Source organism: Triticum urartu, chromosome 5A, assembly GCF_056163025.1.
Source record: "Triticum urartu cultivar PI428250 chromosome 5A, HENAU_Tu73, whole genome shotgun sequence".
Classification (NCBI taxonomy): domain Eukaryota; kingdom Viridiplantae; phylum Streptophyta; class Magnoliopsida; order Poales; family Poaceae; genus Triticum; species Triticum urartu.
In genome coordinates this window covers 475045445-475064779 of record NC_141877.1, presented here as the reverse complement: position 1 = coordinate 475064779, position 19335 = coordinate 475045445, and the positions used below count along the sequence as shown (strand labels likewise).

The 19335-nt window shown below is 46.5% G+C and overlaps 1 protein-coding gene and 1 long non-coding RNA gene across 2 annotated transcripts; one reads left to right on the top strand and one right to left on the bottom strand.

The window, feature by feature from the left end:
- Nucleotides 1–884: 884 nt before the first annotated feature.
- Nucleotides 885–2649, bottom strand: LOC147972058 (uncharacterized). Its single transcript, XR_015603368.1, has 2 exons — nt 1727–2649; nt 885–1153 (listed from the first exon to the last, which is right to left on the bottom strand). It is a non-coding gene; the product is annotated as an uncharacterized LOC147972058 (long non-coding RNA).
- An 8066-nt stretch (nt 2650–10715) lies between these two features.
- On the top strand, nt 10716–12151 carry LOC125509894 (uncharacterized). The gene is made up of 2 exons (XM_048674921.2): nt 10716–11134; nt 11369–12151. The coding sequence occupies exons 1-2, from the start codon at nt 10821–10823 to the stop codon at nt 11805–11807; spliced, it is 753 nt and encodes a 250-aa protein (XP_048530878.1). The 5' UTR covers nt 10716–10820; the 3' UTR covers nt 11808–12151.
- The last annotated feature ends 7184 nt before the right edge of the window (nt 12152–19335 follow it).

The following is a 19335-nucleotide window of genomic DNA, read 5'->3' as shown; positions in this document are numbered from 1 at the left end:
GTCGGGTTTGCATCCACACATATAGCAGACGACTGCGCCGACCCGACCCCACTTGCCAGCTACCCAGCTATTGTAGGGGAACGTGCTATGCAACAAAAAAACTAAAAAAACTATGCTACGTGATCACACTCAGGAATACTAAAGATGGTGGTAAGGACCAAACTCACCGATGGTGCAGAGTAGCGGAAGCAGTGACGAGTCGGTGCAGCGTAACGATCCCGTCAATTCCTGCAGCTAGGTTACACCTCCCAGCCACGAGAATTGTTCTTCGATATAAGAGTCAAAGTAGACGACCCCTCTGAGGTATCCACGCGATCCGTGGTAGTAGTCCGGCAGAGCTTCGACGTTTAGGAAGAAAACTAAGCGAAAATTGCGGCGCTACTCATCTAATTTGGAGTATAATTCTCTTAGACCTATTATTCCGAGATTAGATCTCATCTAATTAGGAGCCTAAACGCTTAGGAAATTAGACCGGGAGAGCATGGTGCTATGCGGGAGAGAGGCCCTTTAATTTGATTTGTCTCAAGAGGGAGGCCTCTCCCCATATATATATAAGTAGGAGCGGGAGGAGGGTAAGGAGGGGAAATCCTTGGAAGAGGGAAGGATTCCTTCCCCTTCTAATTCAGCCTGGGGCCTACCAAAGCCCATGGCGCCCCTTGTGGGCCCTCGTGGGCCCACTAGGGATCGTCATCTCATGATGGTCCTTCGCACTTTTCTTCTACAAATAAAATCTTGGGTTTTTCGTATGTCTCCGGAACCCATTCTGATGACCCTGAAAAGTTTCCATAAATAGATCCAGACTTTCCGATGACCCTGAGAACATATTATTGTACCGTTCCGTTGAAAAACTTACTATGTCATATTAGAAAAATACATAAAAAGAATACCATAATATGCACTTAGTTATTTATAGGACAACCAATTACCAATAATTCGACAATTACAATGAACTACTCATGATGAGCAGAATTCGGTGGTGGAACCTCTGCAGAATGGTGGCGAGATGATTGCACAAAGCAATTCACACACACACATGCACCTTTATCACAGTACCCTTTCGTATCAGCAAAGAGACGACACCACTCAAAACATTTGACCCAATTATCACATGAGAGCCTGATGCGTTCCTCACGACACTTCCCTTGAACCTCGTCTACATAAATGAAAGAAATTTTGTTACAATGCAAAATCCCTACATCCTTATAGAAATAAAGGTTTAATGCGTGATGGAAAAACATAAACTCCCTACATATGTATGAAATGATATATTCTCCTACTTACCAAAAGAACAAGGAGTATCAGTATCAACATGGATGCCACAACGATGGGGGTCTTGCGAGCCATTGAGAACACTTGGATGAGGTGTGAACTAATCTTGGCATGTATTTATATTGGAAGGTGCACACTTATGAGAGTCTTCATCTATATCTTCAAACAGAGATGTCCCGACAATAAAGTTCAGTTCAGTATCAAGCCTTTTGTGGCATTAATTGTTAAATATTTAAAATATTGGGTTCCTATCCTTAACATTAGTTTTAGAAGATTGGAAGAGTTTACTACTTAGCCTTGGCGTTAATTGTAGAAGATAGGAAATGTTCAATATCCATAATAATTAGTAGTTGGAGATTGTTGTGAGGAGTAAAATTTTCTACTTGTGATGGTGCTCTCTCCGCATCATGCATGCCAAAAACTACATATGTATGAAATAATATACTATCCTACTTACCGAAAGACACAAGGAGCATCAATATCAACATGGATGCCACAACAGCGGTGGTCTTGCAAGCCATTGAGAACACTTGGATGGGGTGTGAACTAATCTTGGCATATATTTATATTGGAAGGTGCACACCTATGAGAGTGTTCATCTATATCTTCAAACTGAGGTGTCACGACAATAAATTTGAGTTCAGTATCAAGCCTTTTGTGGCATTAATTGTTGAAGATTTAAAAGATTGGCCCCATATCCTTGATATTAGTTTTAGAAGACTGGAAGAGTGTACTACCTAGCCTTGGCATTAGTTGTAGAAGATAGGAAATGTTCAATATCCATCCCAATAATTAGTACTTAAAGATAGTTGTGAGGAGTAAAATTGGCTCCTTGTGGCAGTGTTCTCTCTGCATCATGCATGCCAAAAACTCCGGTGTATGAAGGATAAGAAGCATAAAAGAGGAAGTCAAAATATAGAATCAAAGACATCCCAAAAGACAAGAGCCTACAAGGAAGATGCAACCCAAATAACTCAAGTTACTGTGAGGATGAAAAAAAATTCTACTGGCATTTACTTACGAGTTGGGCCAAGCCTAGGGCTATAGCCCCAGTTGCCCCAGGCCCAGTTTCGCCCCTAAGTACGGGAATCATCCTGCCTTGCCTAGCCTTGCCTTTCCTCAACAAAAGCACTCACTGCATGGGAGCCTCGTGGACGGCACGTTCCCTCGACCAAGCACGGACGGTCAAGATCAAAGCCAAAGCGAACAAGCTCGGTGCCGGCCAGAAAACAAGCCACGTCGACGTACTATACTTCATCGTGGAACGGCAATGAGAGGCAGGAGTACGAGTACTATACGAGGCATCATGGCACGCACATCCAGGAGGCGCCATAGGCTGAAGGCAAGTTGCATAGATGGATCTTCACACCACATGGGCCAATCGCGTACGGCCGTACGGCCTGGGCATATCTCAATTCGATCCGGGACATCGCCAGCCTAGTTTTTGTTTAGGCTGGTCGCAATGAAAATATCATAATTAGTATTATACATGATAACTAGGCAATTTAGATGATGTGGCATAGAATTAAATGAAAAAAGAAAAGGTTGAGTATCATATTATGATACCGTATCATAATAAATGCTACACTACTACTCCCTCCGTTCCTAAATACTTGTCTTTCTAGTCATTTCAACAAGTGACTACATACAGAGCAAAATGAGTGAATCTACACTCTAAAATATATCTACATACATCCGTATGTAGTAGTCATTTGAAATGTTTAGAAAGACAAATATTTAGGAACGAAGGGAGTATATGTCATGCATGTTAATAAATAAAATCATCTATGATACTACTATATGATACTATGCATTAGAGAGATAGTATTATACACCAGTATCATATGCATGATACTAACTTATGATACTATCCATTACAAGCAGCCTTAGTGGAGCTCAGGTCACGCAAGGCTATCTCAGAAAATGCATGCCGACCTCCCCTCCTGGCTCCTGGTCCTGGACATCGTCGAGGCACGCACACGACATGATTATCCGAATTTCCACGCATATACCCAATCGCTGGCTAGACAGGGGCATATGCTTATTGGAGTGGTGTAGTGTAGCTAGTCAAAACTCGATCGAGGCATAGTAGTACGTACTCCCAACCCCGACTGTCGGTAAACAAACCGATTTGAGCGTCGTGGCTGGATTTCCATGTTTATCCACGACAACAATCCACCCCAACCGTCGGTCGGTCGTCCGTCGGTGAGATCTCATCTGAGGAAGTACCTACTCTATTTTATTTTATTTTATTTTATTTTATTTTAGTTTTGTGCGAAAGAAGTACGTACTCTGTGAACTGGCTCTTAGCCGGGTATACAATACAAGTGAGAGTGCAGTTGGTTCTGGTATTATCCAGGGCTAGGGTCCGACGGCCGAGTATCTGCACCGTACGTATACGAGTTTTTTTTCCTTTCTGAAATTGGAGTACTAGTTGTTGGATTGTACTAGCATGTATATACTCCCTCCGTATCAAAATATACATAAAAAAACATCTTATATTCTGATAGAGATGTACTGTGGTACTCCCTCCGTTCCGAGTTCTAGATATATACATTTTTGTGACGAGTAATTTGAAACTGAGGGAGTAATAGTTAGCTGGTCTGGACAGAAGACGCCGCAGTCGCCCAAAAGCGGCACGGTCCCGTTCGAAAGCGCCACACAGTCCTTGATTAGCTTCAAAACGCCTTCCCTCCGACCTAATCACCCACCCACAGAAAAATCAACCCGATGACCAGGCTAGCCCTGAACAGCGAGGCACGCCAGCCCACAAAGCTGCCACACACACACAGCGATGCAGGGGCAATACCGGGAACCCCGAAAGAAGTAAGGAAACACATTTCCCAGCTGCGAGAACGAAAGACGAGCGAGGCGAGACCCAACACAGGAGCAGCAACCTCGTCCGGGTCGCTGTCCAGCTAGGCGAGTCGCATTTGCTTGCTCCATCTATCCGTGCTGGTGTGGTGTGGTGGATGGTCCAGGCCACGCGGGTGGGAACGTGTCAAACCACCTCAGCGCAGCCTCATCCCTATCCGGCGATCCTGATCCTGTCCGTCAGTGGGGGGGGGGGCGCCTGCGCTACCTGTAAACGGATAGGGACGCCCCACTCGCCCGCCTCCTCCTCCTCCTCCTCTATCTGTCTATCCATCTATCCATCCTGGTTCCTGCTCCTGCTGGATCTCCCCATCTTTTCCTTGTTTTTTTCCGTTACTTTGCCCCGTCCCGGGTTTTCTCCTCTCCGGCTGACGCACGCACACGGAAACGGCAGCGAAACCGCGGACGGACGACGGACCCCGTCCACGCACCACGCGCCACACGGCGGGGCGGGGCGCTCAGCTCATCCGTGTTGACCAGGATCCTTTGTGGATGGGATGGCATGGGATGGGATGGAGTTTTACTTTACGGGCCTCCCTCCTGCGACAGCCATGTTTCTTTTCTTTTTTTTTGAGAGAAGACAGCCATGTTTCTAGAAGCTTGCCTTCTTGCAAGTTTTTATTTTTCAACAATGGCCCCCTCGGTTTTATCATCCCATACCAATAGAATTGCTTTTCTTTCCTTTTTAAATCTTTCATTCTATTCATAAACATCATGGCAAAACTTTTGCGTACACAATAAACTCTTACAATCACATCCATGCATGTACGTGTACCACCTAGCGACAACCACAAGCACTTGAGCGAGCCAAAGACGTGCCGCTGCCCTCCCCCTTCACACCGAAGCCAGGCAAACCTTTTTGTACTAGACAACTGAGAAGTCATCGTGTAAGGCCCCAAAGTACAAGCACATCAGAACAAGTCGCCGATTTGATCGAAAGGATCCAACAAACAGACACACCAATGGCGGGATGAAATGACCCTTTTTTTTCTCCACCTCTCTCTTCTTTGTCGTCTCTCTTTTCTCCACCTCTTGAGAGTCGCCCAGGGCTCTCCGGCCCGATTCCATGCCTCGCTCAACGGCGTGGCCAGCCGACGATCGCTGGGGGGGAGGTGCCCGAGATCCTTCTATATATAGTAGCAGCGGTAGTTCTAGACTTGCCATGTTGGTGTTTGGAGATCCTTGTCGGATGTGGGCCGCGTCCGACGACTGTTGGTGGTTTTGTCTTCTCCCTATGTTTCTCTAGTGGTCGAAACCGAAGGGGGAAAGGCGATTATGTACTAGCCGCTCCACAAATAAGGCCAATGGTACCCGTGGTCTCGAGATGGGGATCCTTTTCCCGCCACTCCCGTCTTGCCGCCGTGGTGGAGGACGATGGGATGCAGAGGAAGGCCGATCTGCTTCATGGCGTGTCGATGTTGCAGTCTTCTTCCTCATGCTTCGTGGCGTGTCGTTGTGGCAGAGCTACAGCGCACTTTGGTCGCTTGCCGATCTCCGCCTCCTCCCTGCTTCTTCTGGTCGAATGGCGACCTGCTGGAGCCTCATCGACTTAGTTCATTCCTCCCGACGCGTCGTCGTCTGAAGGGGGGCAGTCTAGTGTGAGCCTAGCGTCTGCTGCTGTCTCCATCGGTCTGCTGGATATGCCACAGCAAAGCCACCAACACAAGTGGTTCATCCCCGGCATCGATGGATTTGGTCTTTGGCTTGCACCGCTTAGGAGGACTAGACTGCCTTTTACCTTGTTGTTCTAGGGTCCTCTTTGCAAAAAAGCAAGGGTTCGTCTGTAATTTCCTTTTCTTTGAGGGTCCTTGTATAAGTTGTGCTTGTACTATTTTCAGAGTTATCTAATGCACTCTCGGGGGTCCTTCGAGATCCCTCACATGTCAAAGAAACATGCAGTCACAGAAACAAAGACTAGATCCACCGAAGACAAACACTGACTAAATTCCGCGAGATCCTTCGAAGACACACCTCCACATGCCCTCCAATGACACTAGACGCACCACCGGGATGGAAGCTAGGCGGGAATAACTTTGTTCCATCTTTAGGGAGCCGTCACCGCCTCGCCTTCCTGATCGGAACATAAACCCTAAACAAACTAAACAAACCCAAAAACAAAGCAGAGCCCTCCCATCGGCAAGGGCAGGATCCACTCCCATTTCATCTTCCTAAGCAGGACATATAAGCCCTAAACAAACTAAAAGAAACACCTAAAAACATAGCAGGGCCCCTCTCACCGGCAAGGACCGGGATCCAACGTGCCTCCATGGCCCTAAGGCTGCAAGAGACAAGGCAAATCGGTGATGGTACCGGTGGTGGGAAACCCTGTGTGGGAGTCGCATGGAGGAAAATGTTCCGTGGCTGTGTGAATCAATAAAATTACTTAGAACTAGCTTGGAAAAACATTTTGGCATAGTGAGATCACTAGATCTACTTATTAGATAGAATATTGGCAACACTATTATCTTCATAGGGAACAAATCAAAAGTAATAGAAATTAATCCATGTTCATAGACCACCTAACGATGACTGCAAGCACTAGAATCAATCAAAGGCACGTCGTCGTCATCGCCCTTTCCTTATCGGAGCCGGACCTTGCTGAAGTAGACAGTCGTGAATTCGTCGTGTTAAGGCCCCAAAGGACCATCTCAACAGAACAACAACCATCATCGATGAAGAGAAGCATAGCCCAGGAGTATCCAACCTGTAGACACACAAACCCAGACCCGATCAACACATCCACCAAAGACAAACACCGACTAGATCTTGCGAGATCCACCGGAGACACACCTCAACACGCCCTCCGACGACGCTAGATGCACCACCGGGACCGGGGCTAGGCGAGGAGAACCTTATGTATATATTCATCTTCAGGGATTTGTCACCGCCTCACCTTCTTGAGCAAGATACAAACTCTCCATCGGTTTTATTCCATGGCAATAACAGTATCTAAAACTAGCTCAAAAAATCATTCCTGCGTGGTGATCACCATATCTGCTGTTATTAGATGGAATATGGTTAATCCTATTCTAACAACCTTTTTATCTTCACAAGAACAACCTATGAGTTTCTGGAAGTTTCTTAATCTCTGCCACAAGGTGTCTACAAATCGACCAATCGAGAGAGCAGCTTGTAAGAGCACCAAGAGCGATATCGCACTCCGACTGAATTACAATCCACAACAACTACACGGTTGCAAAAAGGAAAACATCTTGCAAGCTTAATTAAATACCCCTTGCAGTTTCGGAAAGGGCCGCATTTTCCTTTTTTCCCTTTTGTGCGAGAATAAGGTGGTAGCGGCCAAAAAGGATGTGGGTTGGCCAAACACCCCTCCTATAATTATGTTATTTCCATCTAAAATATCTCAGACCACTCTCAATACTTACTCTTAACACTATTTTATAGGTAAATTAGGGAAGTGGCAAGATTATTAAATGAGAGATAGATAGAGAGGGGGGGTAACTTAGCTTGTTTCCCTATGTGGTAACATCAAGTTCTCCGATTCAATGTGATCTTTCTCCATGTTTGTCACCCCTTCTCTTCGGTGTCCATGAGTAGAACACAATTGTGAGATGCCAGCACATTCCCTACAACCAACAAAATGAGGTACAACATCACTTATATACAATATTTAAGAGACGATATACTGGGGGTGGTTGTCTCCAATTCCTTTTACCAAGTAGGATAGCGTGTTAAAAGTCGGTGCATTGGGAGTGGTATCATTGCTAACCCTCCTTAAAGTGTTTCCTACTTGCTAGGCACGAACCGTGTGAAAACGGGCGTGTGAATCATTCGGCATGAGGCTTCACGAGGAGAGCGACATATGTGTGTTCGAGGAGACATCTGGCACAATTAAGGTGTGGCAAATGCAATCAGGTAAAACATTCAGTCACTTTTTAGAGGTAAATCTAAATAACGCCCACAAGCAACCCTCATTAATCTACGTGCCAGAGGCAAATTCATGCCTTTTGTCGAATATGGATGGAGTATAAGTATAAGGTGACAACTTAATTCGTGGAACCATCCCGCAATCTATTATACCAACTAATTCTTAGCATGTTTGTTTGGCACGAAAGGTTAAGTAGTTCGAGAGGTATATAAAAGGAGATAAAGCCAAATATTATGTTCTCTCCTCTAGCGTGATTAGCTATGTTATGCGCAATCCTGTTTCGACAACACTCCCTTCACACGAATAAAGTCACATGTTTCCAGAAGTTTCTTAATCTCCACCCCCAAGTGAACATGGAACAATCAAAAACAAAAGAGGATCTTGCAAGAGCACCAAGGGCCACATCGTAGTCTGACTAAATTACAATTGGCAGCTCTGACCACTGTAAAAAGGAAAACGTCTTGAAAGGTTAACTAAATATCCCCTCTCGTTTTGAAATGGATGCATATTTGTTCCCGTTTTGCATGAGAATAAGGTGCTAGGAGCCAAACAATGATGTGTGTTGCCCAAGCTTCCCCGCTATAAATTTGTTCCTTTCGTCTCAAATATCTCGGGGCACTCCAAATACTTACTCCTAACACTATCTCATAGGTAAAATACCGATGCGGACAAATAATTAAAGAAATGATACAGAGGAGTGGGATTTGCATTTCAATGGAAATAAGAATCTTAGCTTGTTTCCCTATGCACTGGCATCAAATTCTCTGATTCAATGTGGTCTCTCTACCCTGTTTTTCACTCCTTCTCTCCTCTCTCCACAAATAGACCACAATTTTGAGATGTGAGCAAAATCCCTACAACCAGTGGAATGAGGTACACCATCACTTATATACAACACTTAAGACACAACACACATTGGTTTTATTGTCTAAATAATTTCACCAAGTAGGATAGTGCATTAAAAGTCTGTGCATCGGGAGTGCCCTTGCTTAACGTGTTTCCTAATGTTTCGACATGAACTACATAAGAACTGACGCGGGGCTTCACGTGAAGAGCGGCGCACGTGTGTTCGAGGAGATGGTTGGCATAATAAAGGTATGGGAAATGTAATCAAGTAAAATGGCCGGCAACTTTATATAGGTAAATCTGAAAATAAAATTATCCTCTATTGATCCTCCTTAATCTACGCACCAAGGATTCCACACCTTTTCCTTCCAATATGGATGGAGGGTAAGTATAAGTGAGGCTTAACTCATGGAACCATCCTACATTCTATGATAACGACCAACTCTTACACTCAAGAGGATGTTAATTTGTTCGACATGAAAGATTAAATAGTTCAAGAGCTATCTAGAAAGAGGTAATGCCAAATGTTATGTTCTCTCCTACCGATGGCTAGAGTGCTCCATGCACTAAAACCTAACTAAAGTTGGCGGCATCATAGTTTGTGGATGTATAAGTAACCCTAAATCCTACAATGTTGCGATATAGATCGACAAAATAGTAATTATAAAATGGACGGTTGAGACACCACATGTGCTAACATCCATTATTCAAGCAAGTCGGATTTGTATAGCACACACTTCATGCAACAATGTAGTGCATTGGATATACTATGGACAAACCAGTAAGTTTGAAATGAACATATAAGTACTATCAAACGTTATTTGTCTATACCCAACGCTGGCACTATGGCATGCATGAAGCCATATAAAAGTTCACGATGTCATAGTTTTCTAGATGTACACGTAACCCTAAACTCTATCGACGCACAATATAGCATGGGCAGATTAGTAGAAGTCATTATTAACTCACGGAACCATCCGTTGATCTAGGTTATTGACATGTTCTCACATTCCAGCGAATGTTTGTTGGCGTGAAAGTTTGAATCATTCAAGAGGTTTCTTGAGAGATAATACCAAATTAAAGTTGACGATACCATAGGTTTTCGGATGTGCCTAAACCCTACCGACATGCGATATAACATGGACATAGTAGTAAAAGGTCATTATTAATTAACTAACGGAACATCCCTCGCTCTAGGTTATAGACATGTTCTCACACTCTAGCGGATGTTTGTCGGCATGGGGATTCGAATCGTTCAAGAGGTTTCTTGAGAGAGATAATACAAAATTAAAGTTGATGATGCCAAAGTTTCCTCAACGTACACATATGCCTAAACCCTATCGACAAACGATATAACATGGACAAATTAGTACAAAGTCATGATTAACTCCCAAAACCACCCCCTCGCTCTAGGTTATCGACATGTTCAAACACTCCAACGGTTGTTTGTTGGTGTGCAAGTTTGAATCGTTCGAGAGGTTTCTTGAGAGAGATACTACCAAATGAAAGTTGATGACACCAAAGTTTCCCCGACGTACACGTATCCCTAAACCCCACTGACACACCATATAGCAAGGGCAAATTAGCACAAGGTCATGGTTAACCCACAGAACCATCCCTGATTCTAGGTTATCGACCGGTTCTTACACTCGAGCGGATGTTTGTTCGACACGAAAGTCCGAATAGTTCTAGAGGCATCTAGAAGGGGCTTGTGTACAACACACTTCCGGCAGTAGAGTGGTGCATTGGGTTGTGCTAGGCCGCAGAGGATCCTGGCGGTGGTGGGCGCCCATGCCGTGAGCCTACAAAGACCCCGCCTACCCAACTCCTCTCCTGTCGTTGCTCTTATCTTATCCCATTTCTTCCTCTTTCCTCTCCCTCTCTCTTACACAAGTTGCTGCTGAGTTGGTGCTGTCCTTGTTCCTGGACGGACACATCCGACATGTCGACGGCGGTGGCGCGGCCCTACGGCGGCGGCTTCCCCGGATCGGGGAGGGCCAAGGGGGACGAGCTGCTCGGCAAGAAGATGAGCGACGGGTTCTTCATCGAGGAGGAGGAGGAGGAGGAGGAGGAGGCGGAGGAGGTGCTCACGGAGAGCTCCTCCATCGGCGCGCCGTCGCCGTCGAGCTCCTCCATCGGCGAGGACTCCTCGTCGGAGGTTGGCGGCGACGGGGAGGACGAGGAGGTGGAGAGCAAGCTCAAGGAGGAGCCCGGGCTCGGGTGCCTGGACGCCCTGGAGGACTCCTTGCCCATCAAGTGAGTCAGACGCTTCTCTGAATATGCTTCCTTTTGCTTGCCCAAAATGAGGAAAAAAAGAAGATCTTTTTTGGGGATTCTTCGATCCATTTGCAAAAGCGCGAGTAGTAGGAAATTCGTATGAGGTTTTTTAGAGATCACGAGTTGTCATCGGTTCCTCAGTTGCAATTGATTTTGATCTAGAGAGGAAGAGGAGCATGGAAATTGATCCTTCGTTTTCGTGTGATTTTGCAGGAACGGGCTGTCGAGCTTCTACGCCGGAAAGTCAAAGTCATTCACCAGCCTCGCGGAGGCGGCGGCGCGGGACGCCGTGAAGGAGCTCGCCAAGCCGGAGAACCCCTTCAACAAGCGCCGCCGCATCCTGGCCACCTGGTCCCGCCGCGCCTCCTGCAGCTCGCTGGCCACCGCCACCTACCTGCCCCCGCTCCTCGCCCCCGACCACGCCCTCCCCGAGGGGGAGGAAGGCGAGGAGGACGACGACTCCGACTCCGGCTCCGACGAGCAGCACCGCGGCAAGAACGGGTGGGAGGCACCGGCATTGCCGCCCCCGAGGCTGAGCGTGAACACCCAGATGGGCGCGGCGGCGGCGAGGAAGGGCGGCAGCTTCAGATCGCCGAGGTCCTACTCGCTCTCAGATCTTCGAAATGGCGGCGATGCGAGATATAACCAGTAGCTGCGAATTCGCAGCCATTGATCTGTCTTGTGTCCCGTAGATCTGTTACTACTACTTACTCCTTAATTATATATAAGCAAGTAATCGCAAGAGCATGTGTAAGTGTCTAAGCTAAATTCGTCGTGTTCTTGTATCCGTCAGTTGGATCCCGTTGACCTCGCTCACCCGACCCGATGTACGCAGACATGTATGAACTGCTCCGGCGAACTGAGTTCACCGAACTGATCCAACACCCCGGCCATCATTAACTAATGATGAACCGTCCTCAAGATAAGATTAGTTAGTTTAATGGCATTGCTCCCGATCCCTTTGTGTACAAACATATATACAATTTGTTGATCCAATTTGATTTGCTGGATAGGGGATCGCTCTCCGCCATGATTGCGCTACCACCAGGCAGGTCGGTAGGTCGCCCATGACCGGTGGTTGAGCTATGCCTCGCCTTGTGGGAGTATGAAATGGCTTGAAATGGGCACCAACGAGGAAGAATCAGACCCCTAATCAATCCCAAGAAGAGAGAAAGAAAGATGGCGCTTTTGCAGGTGGTAGTACTGGTAACTTTGTGCCTGGAAAGGCAGATCCGGGCATCCATTTGCACGCTTCTTTCCCCGGCAATCTGCGCGGTGCGTAGATCTTCCGTTTTTTCTAAGGAAAGTTACGCCCCATGTTCGCGCCGAACGGGCGGCAAGAACAGGGACGGGTTACCACGTACATAAACAAAACAAACCGCTTGCTTTACCCCCAACACGACGTGGATCCATTGATTAATCTGGGGCTTGCTCCGCTTGTCTCTTCTCTCTTGGCCTGGGAGAAGTGGGTGAAACGTAGTAGCAGTAGTAGTAATAAATCGAGTTTTTAACCTTGCTCTCGCATTGTTTTCATACAGCAGCGTCGGTGCGTCGCACGAGCTGGGCTTGTCTTGTGATGGCCCGCCTCAACCATTCTTTTCTCCGGGATTTTGATCTCTCCCGGCGACAAGTCTCGCATTGTTTGTGTCACTGTGTGTGATGTGGAGTCCTACGCTGGTACTGCGGCAGTTGTAGTAATCGATGCGTTAATGCTGATGGTCTCAGGCGTGATTAGATTAGATAATGGATAAGTTAGGTGCGGGGGTGGGAGAAGGGGATAGGATATGATATGATGACTGGGCATGTGCGATGTGATCTTATCCTGTTGCGGCGGATGGGCGTCGGGGGAAAATATGCCGTGCTGGTACGGTTTCATGAGAAGCTTTTCGTTTCTTCCTTGCGGTCTAGGCGTTGCTTGGAGGCTTCAATGCCTTCGGTGGTTGGGTTGGCGCTGCTCTCTGCTCTGCTGTCTCTCCAACCAAAGCCCACCTCCAGCGCCCACAAGTACTAGCTGGCTTGTTTTCGTTTCTTTTTGGATCAAGAGATAAGATGTTTTCGTTTGACAAGTGCCTCAGCTGAATAGGCTGTGCTGTGGCCAGAGACTGAAGGAGGATATGGAGTCTCCATGAATCTTTCTGATTTTTACCGTAGTTATTTCTATTATTTTTTGGGTTCTTCCCACGGGGCCAAAATTTTGGTGACACCGAAACAAAATTGCATTTCTACTACTAACGGAGAGTTTGTGGTCATCGTGATGGTTCAACACTCTTCTCCTTACTAAGATCCCATCTCTCTCTCTTTTTTTTGCGGGAAAAGATCCCATCTCTCTTGTCTGCACGGTGGCAATCTCGCAAAACTCGAAAGCGCATGACTCGCCATCGTATCTTAGACGGTTAGGAAAGCAAATGATAGGTGCCCCTTTCTACTCCTCGTCCCCAATGTCCTGCGTGCCTCCTCCTCAACTGATGGTTGTTGTCCGCCGACACCTTCATCACCACCCCATATAACACGCCCTTCATCCGCGGCCTCGGTGTTGGCGCCGACATTATTGTGGTCATCGTAGAGCTACCCGTTCCCCTTCGAGGACACCCTGGAGAGCACGGACGATCTGTCATCCTAAACTTCATCACTGCAGTGCGCACGCTCTGTCCAACGTTCTCCAATCCTCATCCCCTACATTCCTCCGTGATACATATCCTCCTCTTTTCAATCCCCGTCTCTTTGTGAGCGCCACCTCCCATCGCCGACGCTCTTGTCCACCCAATCCCCTTCTCGTCAGCTTGCTCATGGACGTTCCTCCCTCTCGTCAACCTCACCGAACTGTCTTTCACAACTCCACTCCATCCACTAGCACCACCTCCCCAACTTGCTGATTCCGGCAACCTCTATCCCATCGTCCTCGCGTGATATAAGGAGGGACATCGACAACAAGGAGGAGGCCTGGGGACCCAGATTAGGGAGTGGCAAACTGGTGAATATAAGAAATAGAGGGAACATATGACAAAAATCCTATCAAGGAAGATATTGAAGCTCCTGTTAGTGACGATTTCACTGTGTACTTCATGGATGATACTCACATTTCCATTTGAGAAGCTTATGAATCTCTAGATGTTGACTACTGAAAGGAAAAGGTCCGTAGTGAGATGAATTCCATCATGGCCAAAGAAAACATAGGAGATAACAGGTCATCTCTATGGTTGTAAACCAGTGGATGTAAGAGCATGTACAACCGGACTTGCCAAATCCGCCAACCTAAACGTCCACGGACGCGCCCAGACGCACCCGCGGACAGCACCGGACGACCCCACATGGGCTGCCGGGCAGCCACACACCTCAAATTCAAACCCTCAAATCCATGCATGTGGATCATGTAGCAAAAATTATCACAATTCAACAGTTCGACAAATGCAACAAAGCAAAATAAATCATGGTTCAACAATCCAGACAAGGCAAAATGAAATTCAAGTCCGAGCGTGACAGATCACTCGCCGGACACCGGTCGTGTCACCTGCTTTGCCGCGTCCATCCCCGTTGTCTGCTCTACCTCCATCTATGTCGTCTGCTATACTATTGCCATTGCCGCTCTCGCCACCTCGTACTCCCTATGTTTCTTGATTTCCTTCTTCCTGATGAGTTATATCTTTGCTTGCTCATCCAATAGGCTTGCATCGGCCAACATTATCCTTGAATCATCCATGTCTTGAGCAAGTTGCAACCTCTCATTCTCAATCTTTATTGGTCCAAAAGTCTGGGCCTTCTTGATCTGCCATTTGAGACACGCCCCTTTCTTCTCCATCTCTATCTTCTCCTTCTCAATTGCTAACTTGTTTCTCTCATTTACCAACTTGTTATTCACCATTCTTGGTCTCAATCCATCATTTCTTTTTGCGTATCTAACATGAGCTTGTACCTTTCCTCTTTCTTGTTATCCCTTACAGAAAAAAGGCCCATCCATGTGGTTGACATTTTTGTCGCCACAGTGTCACGAGCGGCCCTCCCCTTCTACCACTTTTGTTCCATCACTTGCCGGTTATTCATTGGCATAGTAGCTTTTCCATCCCCCCTACAACTTCTCCCTCTTCTTCATCCAACCCAATTGATTGGTGAGAGCTTGATCCATCATTCTTACTCTTACCGGCCTAAAGATCATCCACATGTTGTGTCCACTTTGGTTTGCCACCCAATAGCACCAAACAATGGCCAAAACCAGATGGCTTCTTCTCCGCCTGTTGGTACATAGTGGGCCCACCAGCTTCTAGCAAACAATAAGTATAACAATTTGAATGCAACAAAAAACAAGCAATTAAAATGATGACATAATGAAGCAATTGAACTTACATGAGTTGACACTCTCATTCCACTTTGTGGGCGGCCAATCACTTGTGCATAGTTGGCGACATACTTGTTCACTTCCCCTTGAATGACCCCCGTCGATGTTGGAAGGCTTAGTACCACTTTGGATTTGGAGGAGACTTGAGAAAAACACAGTACACATGTTTACACATCAGTGTGATATTATTAGTACTATTGCTATTGTATTTAAGGATTAAATTAATTAGAAATTGCTAATTTACCCAACATGATGTATTGGCATGGCCCGCCATCTCATCCACATGCATAAGTTAATCTAGATCAGTGGAACCCCATAGTGCTTCGTGGTTATTGCTCCCCTGTTTTTGTGAAGAGTGGAAGCTTATGGTTTGAGGTGGAAGACCATTGATTTGGTTTGATGTGAATTTGATCGTGGTTGGGATGATGCAATTTCTAGAGAGGAGTTCTGATGCTTGCTTACCATGGGCAACTTTCTATATAGGATTCCGTGATGGATTTAGCTCGAGCAATGGGCGGTGCAAGTCTTAAAAGATCCATCATCTAACATGTCGACTAGAACGTTGCTTCATGTTCAGGATGAAAGACGTATATCTAATCTTCGCTGGTTAAACCATGAATAACACACTCGCGTTGTCCCCTCCTTTGCCGAAAAAGGCTTCATGCTCCGCTTTATAGATAAAGCCATAACCACGTTACAACTACAACTAAGAAACGGAGGTTCACAATGACCAAAAAATTAATGCCCCCTAGAATCCGGGGAGAATCTGTGCCAACAAACATGTCACAAAGTTTGGTAGATGAAAAAAAAGAGCGTTCTACCTGGGGCACCAACACAACAAGCCCACAAAAAACAAATAGTCTCAAGACGATGAGGATAAGTAATACTCCCTCCATTCCTAAATATAAGACGTTGCGCGAGTGTAAATTGAACTCCCCCAACGCTTTATATTTAGGAACGGAGGGAGTAATAATCAGGAGCGTCGTCAACTCCTTGTACTTCCTGGTCAACTTGTTAACCGGCTTTCTATCCCGCCGCTTGCAAAGAGGTTTCCACAGTGTCCCTGACACGATATGCATACTCGATAATAAGCTTATTTCTAATACATGACAGAGACCACACCAAGTTCCCAAAATTCACCCTTGTCATTCATCGGATCTGGCTAGAGCAAGCAACAATAAGATGATAAAATTCTGGAAAGTTGTTAGGGCACCACCCATTGCCCCCAAACTTCCCTAAGGCAACCCCACAAAAATTGCACGGAGACACAATAGAAGAAGATATGATTTAAGTCCTCCTCAACGCCATATAGAGGGAATTGGCCATCCCTAAGGCCGTTTCTTTTAATAACTTGGTCTCCAGAAGGAAGCCTACCCCGAATTAGCTGCCACACAAAAAATCTAAATCTGAGGAGGTAGCCTAGTTTTCTAAATCTCTGTTAACTCTTCAGGACCTTGTCCCGCCGCAAGGCGATCATATAGGGACTTGGTGAAGAATCTAACTGAGGGATCAAACCGCCACTGCATTGACCCCTTCTTGAGGGCATTCTCTTTTGTGCTAATGTTTTGGCCTTAATTGATTTGATCTGTCATCCATGATATAAATCCTTGTCCCAACCATCACTGGCTAGATTTGGAAATGTCCGTGCAAGTACGCGTGAAGGTGATGTTGTGGAAGAATCGCGACTTACTCTTGTCTTCTTCTTTTCTCATATTGTCACGGTCCTAACATTGTTGACTACTCTGCTTGTAGGTTGATGCTTTGACCGCGTCGCGTATCATCTTTTTTTTTGCGGGTGCGTATCATCTTCTTTAATAAACATATGAGTGCGTGAATCTAAGTTTGTAGATCCTCATAGGTATTTTGACCTTCACATTTCTGAAAATGTTATTTCTTGTTACAAATTATGCATGCTACCCTCCATCCCATAATATAGGAGCGTTCGTGTCACAAACGCTTCTATATTATGGGATGGAGGGAGTAAAAATTAGTACTGTAAGTATTTTCTTTTGCGGGTAGTAAATTTATAGTCAGAGTAAGCACAAAAAGCTACCAGAAAACCAAACACGTTTTATACTATTTCTTGATAGAGGGAGTAACAAGTAAAACATAGTACTCCGTCTGTAAAGAAATATAAGAGTGTTTAGATCACTACTTTAGTGTTTTAAACGCTTTTATATTTCTTTATGGAGGGAGTAAGTGTCAACAGCCAGCAGTGGACAGTGCAGATAAGGCAGGTGCGTGGTCGAGAATGGAACACGAGCTCCACACATAATCGATCTTCTCATAGACGATAATATGTGGAGTGTGGAGTCACTCTCGTTGGTTGCATCATCCGGAAAAGGCAAACGGACGCTGAAAACGAAAGACAAGCTGAGTCCATAATGGAGCAGTATATGCCTCGACGGATCCTTTCCTCCGAGATTGATTAAGCGTGATATGGTACGAGTTATGACAGCCATTTTGGAAACAGATCATCAAGGCACCACCAAATTTGTCTCCCACCTGTGCTTGCGGTTGCGGCCGAGGCACTTTGGAAAAGTGATTGACGGAGAGCACACAGGTTGACCAAACTAGTAGTATATGAGAATGGAAAAAAACAAGTACAAATGTGTAAGTGACGGTTGTTTCCTTTCACTGTCCGAGCCTCCGAGGCACAGCAAAGCCATGATATTTCCTTGTGTTGGTTTTTCACGTGTGGAATCTGTAGGAAGATTGATGATGGAACGACCCCTGGTAGCTTTATCGGTCTTGTAAGGGCATGTATAATGCATAGCCTCGAGGTGATGCCTCGTATGTCATGTAGGATCGGATATGACGTAAAGTAGGTTTGGATAGTGAAGCGGGATCCTCCTCAGGAGGAGGGTGCTTGCAGAGAAAATGTGTGGTCCGGTGACAAAAGGTGAAAAGGTTGGAATGAAAAGTAATGATGCATGTGTACTAAAGTCTTTATTTTCTATTTTTTAATAAGGCCCACTAGTGGTAGCTTGCATTGGGGAGAAAAAATAAATGTAGATGTCTCAAATTACTTTTTGTCATGGGGTATGTGTATCCATATGCCACCATTGTACATGCCCTAAGAGGATCTACACCCGTGACACCTTAAATCTGTCTCAAACGCGTCCGGTTAGACCAATCATGAAATTTCGACTCGGACGGACTCCTCAAACGGGTCTCAAACACCCCGGCTAACCGACATCTCTCATATCCAGTTCAAATATGAGGCAGATACGAGGCGTCCCGACGCGTCTGGGCGCGCCCGCCACGTTAGACTCGGCCCACGCTGGCCCACCCGATCCCACATACATTCCCTTTCATCCACTCGCCGGATCAAACCCTAGCCACTTCACTCCATTCCTCTCCACTTCCCTTTGCCACCCAAGCTCCTGTCCGACGGTCTCCGGCATGGCGACCAGCTAATCCAAGTCTTTCACTTCTAGATCCATCGACCTCGAACTCATCCGACGTGACGCCCGAGGAGGAGATGGCCATCCGACTTGCGCTCCACCACTCCCGAGAGGAGACCCGTGCCCCGCAGCGCTCGGACTCCATCTGTCAGGAATCCATTGCGTCTACCAAATGGCGGATGGATTGGACGCTAGGTGTGCCGTCGCTGCCTCGTTGGAGACGGCGCGGTCTATCTGGCCTCCGGACACGGTGGCGGACGCGCAATCCCTCAGTTGGTGCGCCGAGCATCGGGACGCACCATGTGCCTCGCCCGACAAGAACATGGCACGGCATGCCCGCCGTGCGAGGCAGCGGGCGTGGGAGGCGGAGGAGGACGTCGGCAAGGCGGAGTCGCATTCTCCGGCGCCCCGTATGGTGCAGTAGTCCAGGCGCCGCAACCTCG

Coding starts and splice junctions, on each gene's coding strand:
- LOC125509894 (XM_048674921.2), top strand. CDS start 10,821: ATGTCGACGGCGGTGGCGCGGCCCTACGGCGGCGGCTTCCCCGGATCG. Junction 11,135..11,368: donor GAGGACTCCTTGCCCATCAA/GTGAGTCAGACG, acceptor GTGATTTTGCAG/GAACGGGCTGTCGAGCTTCT.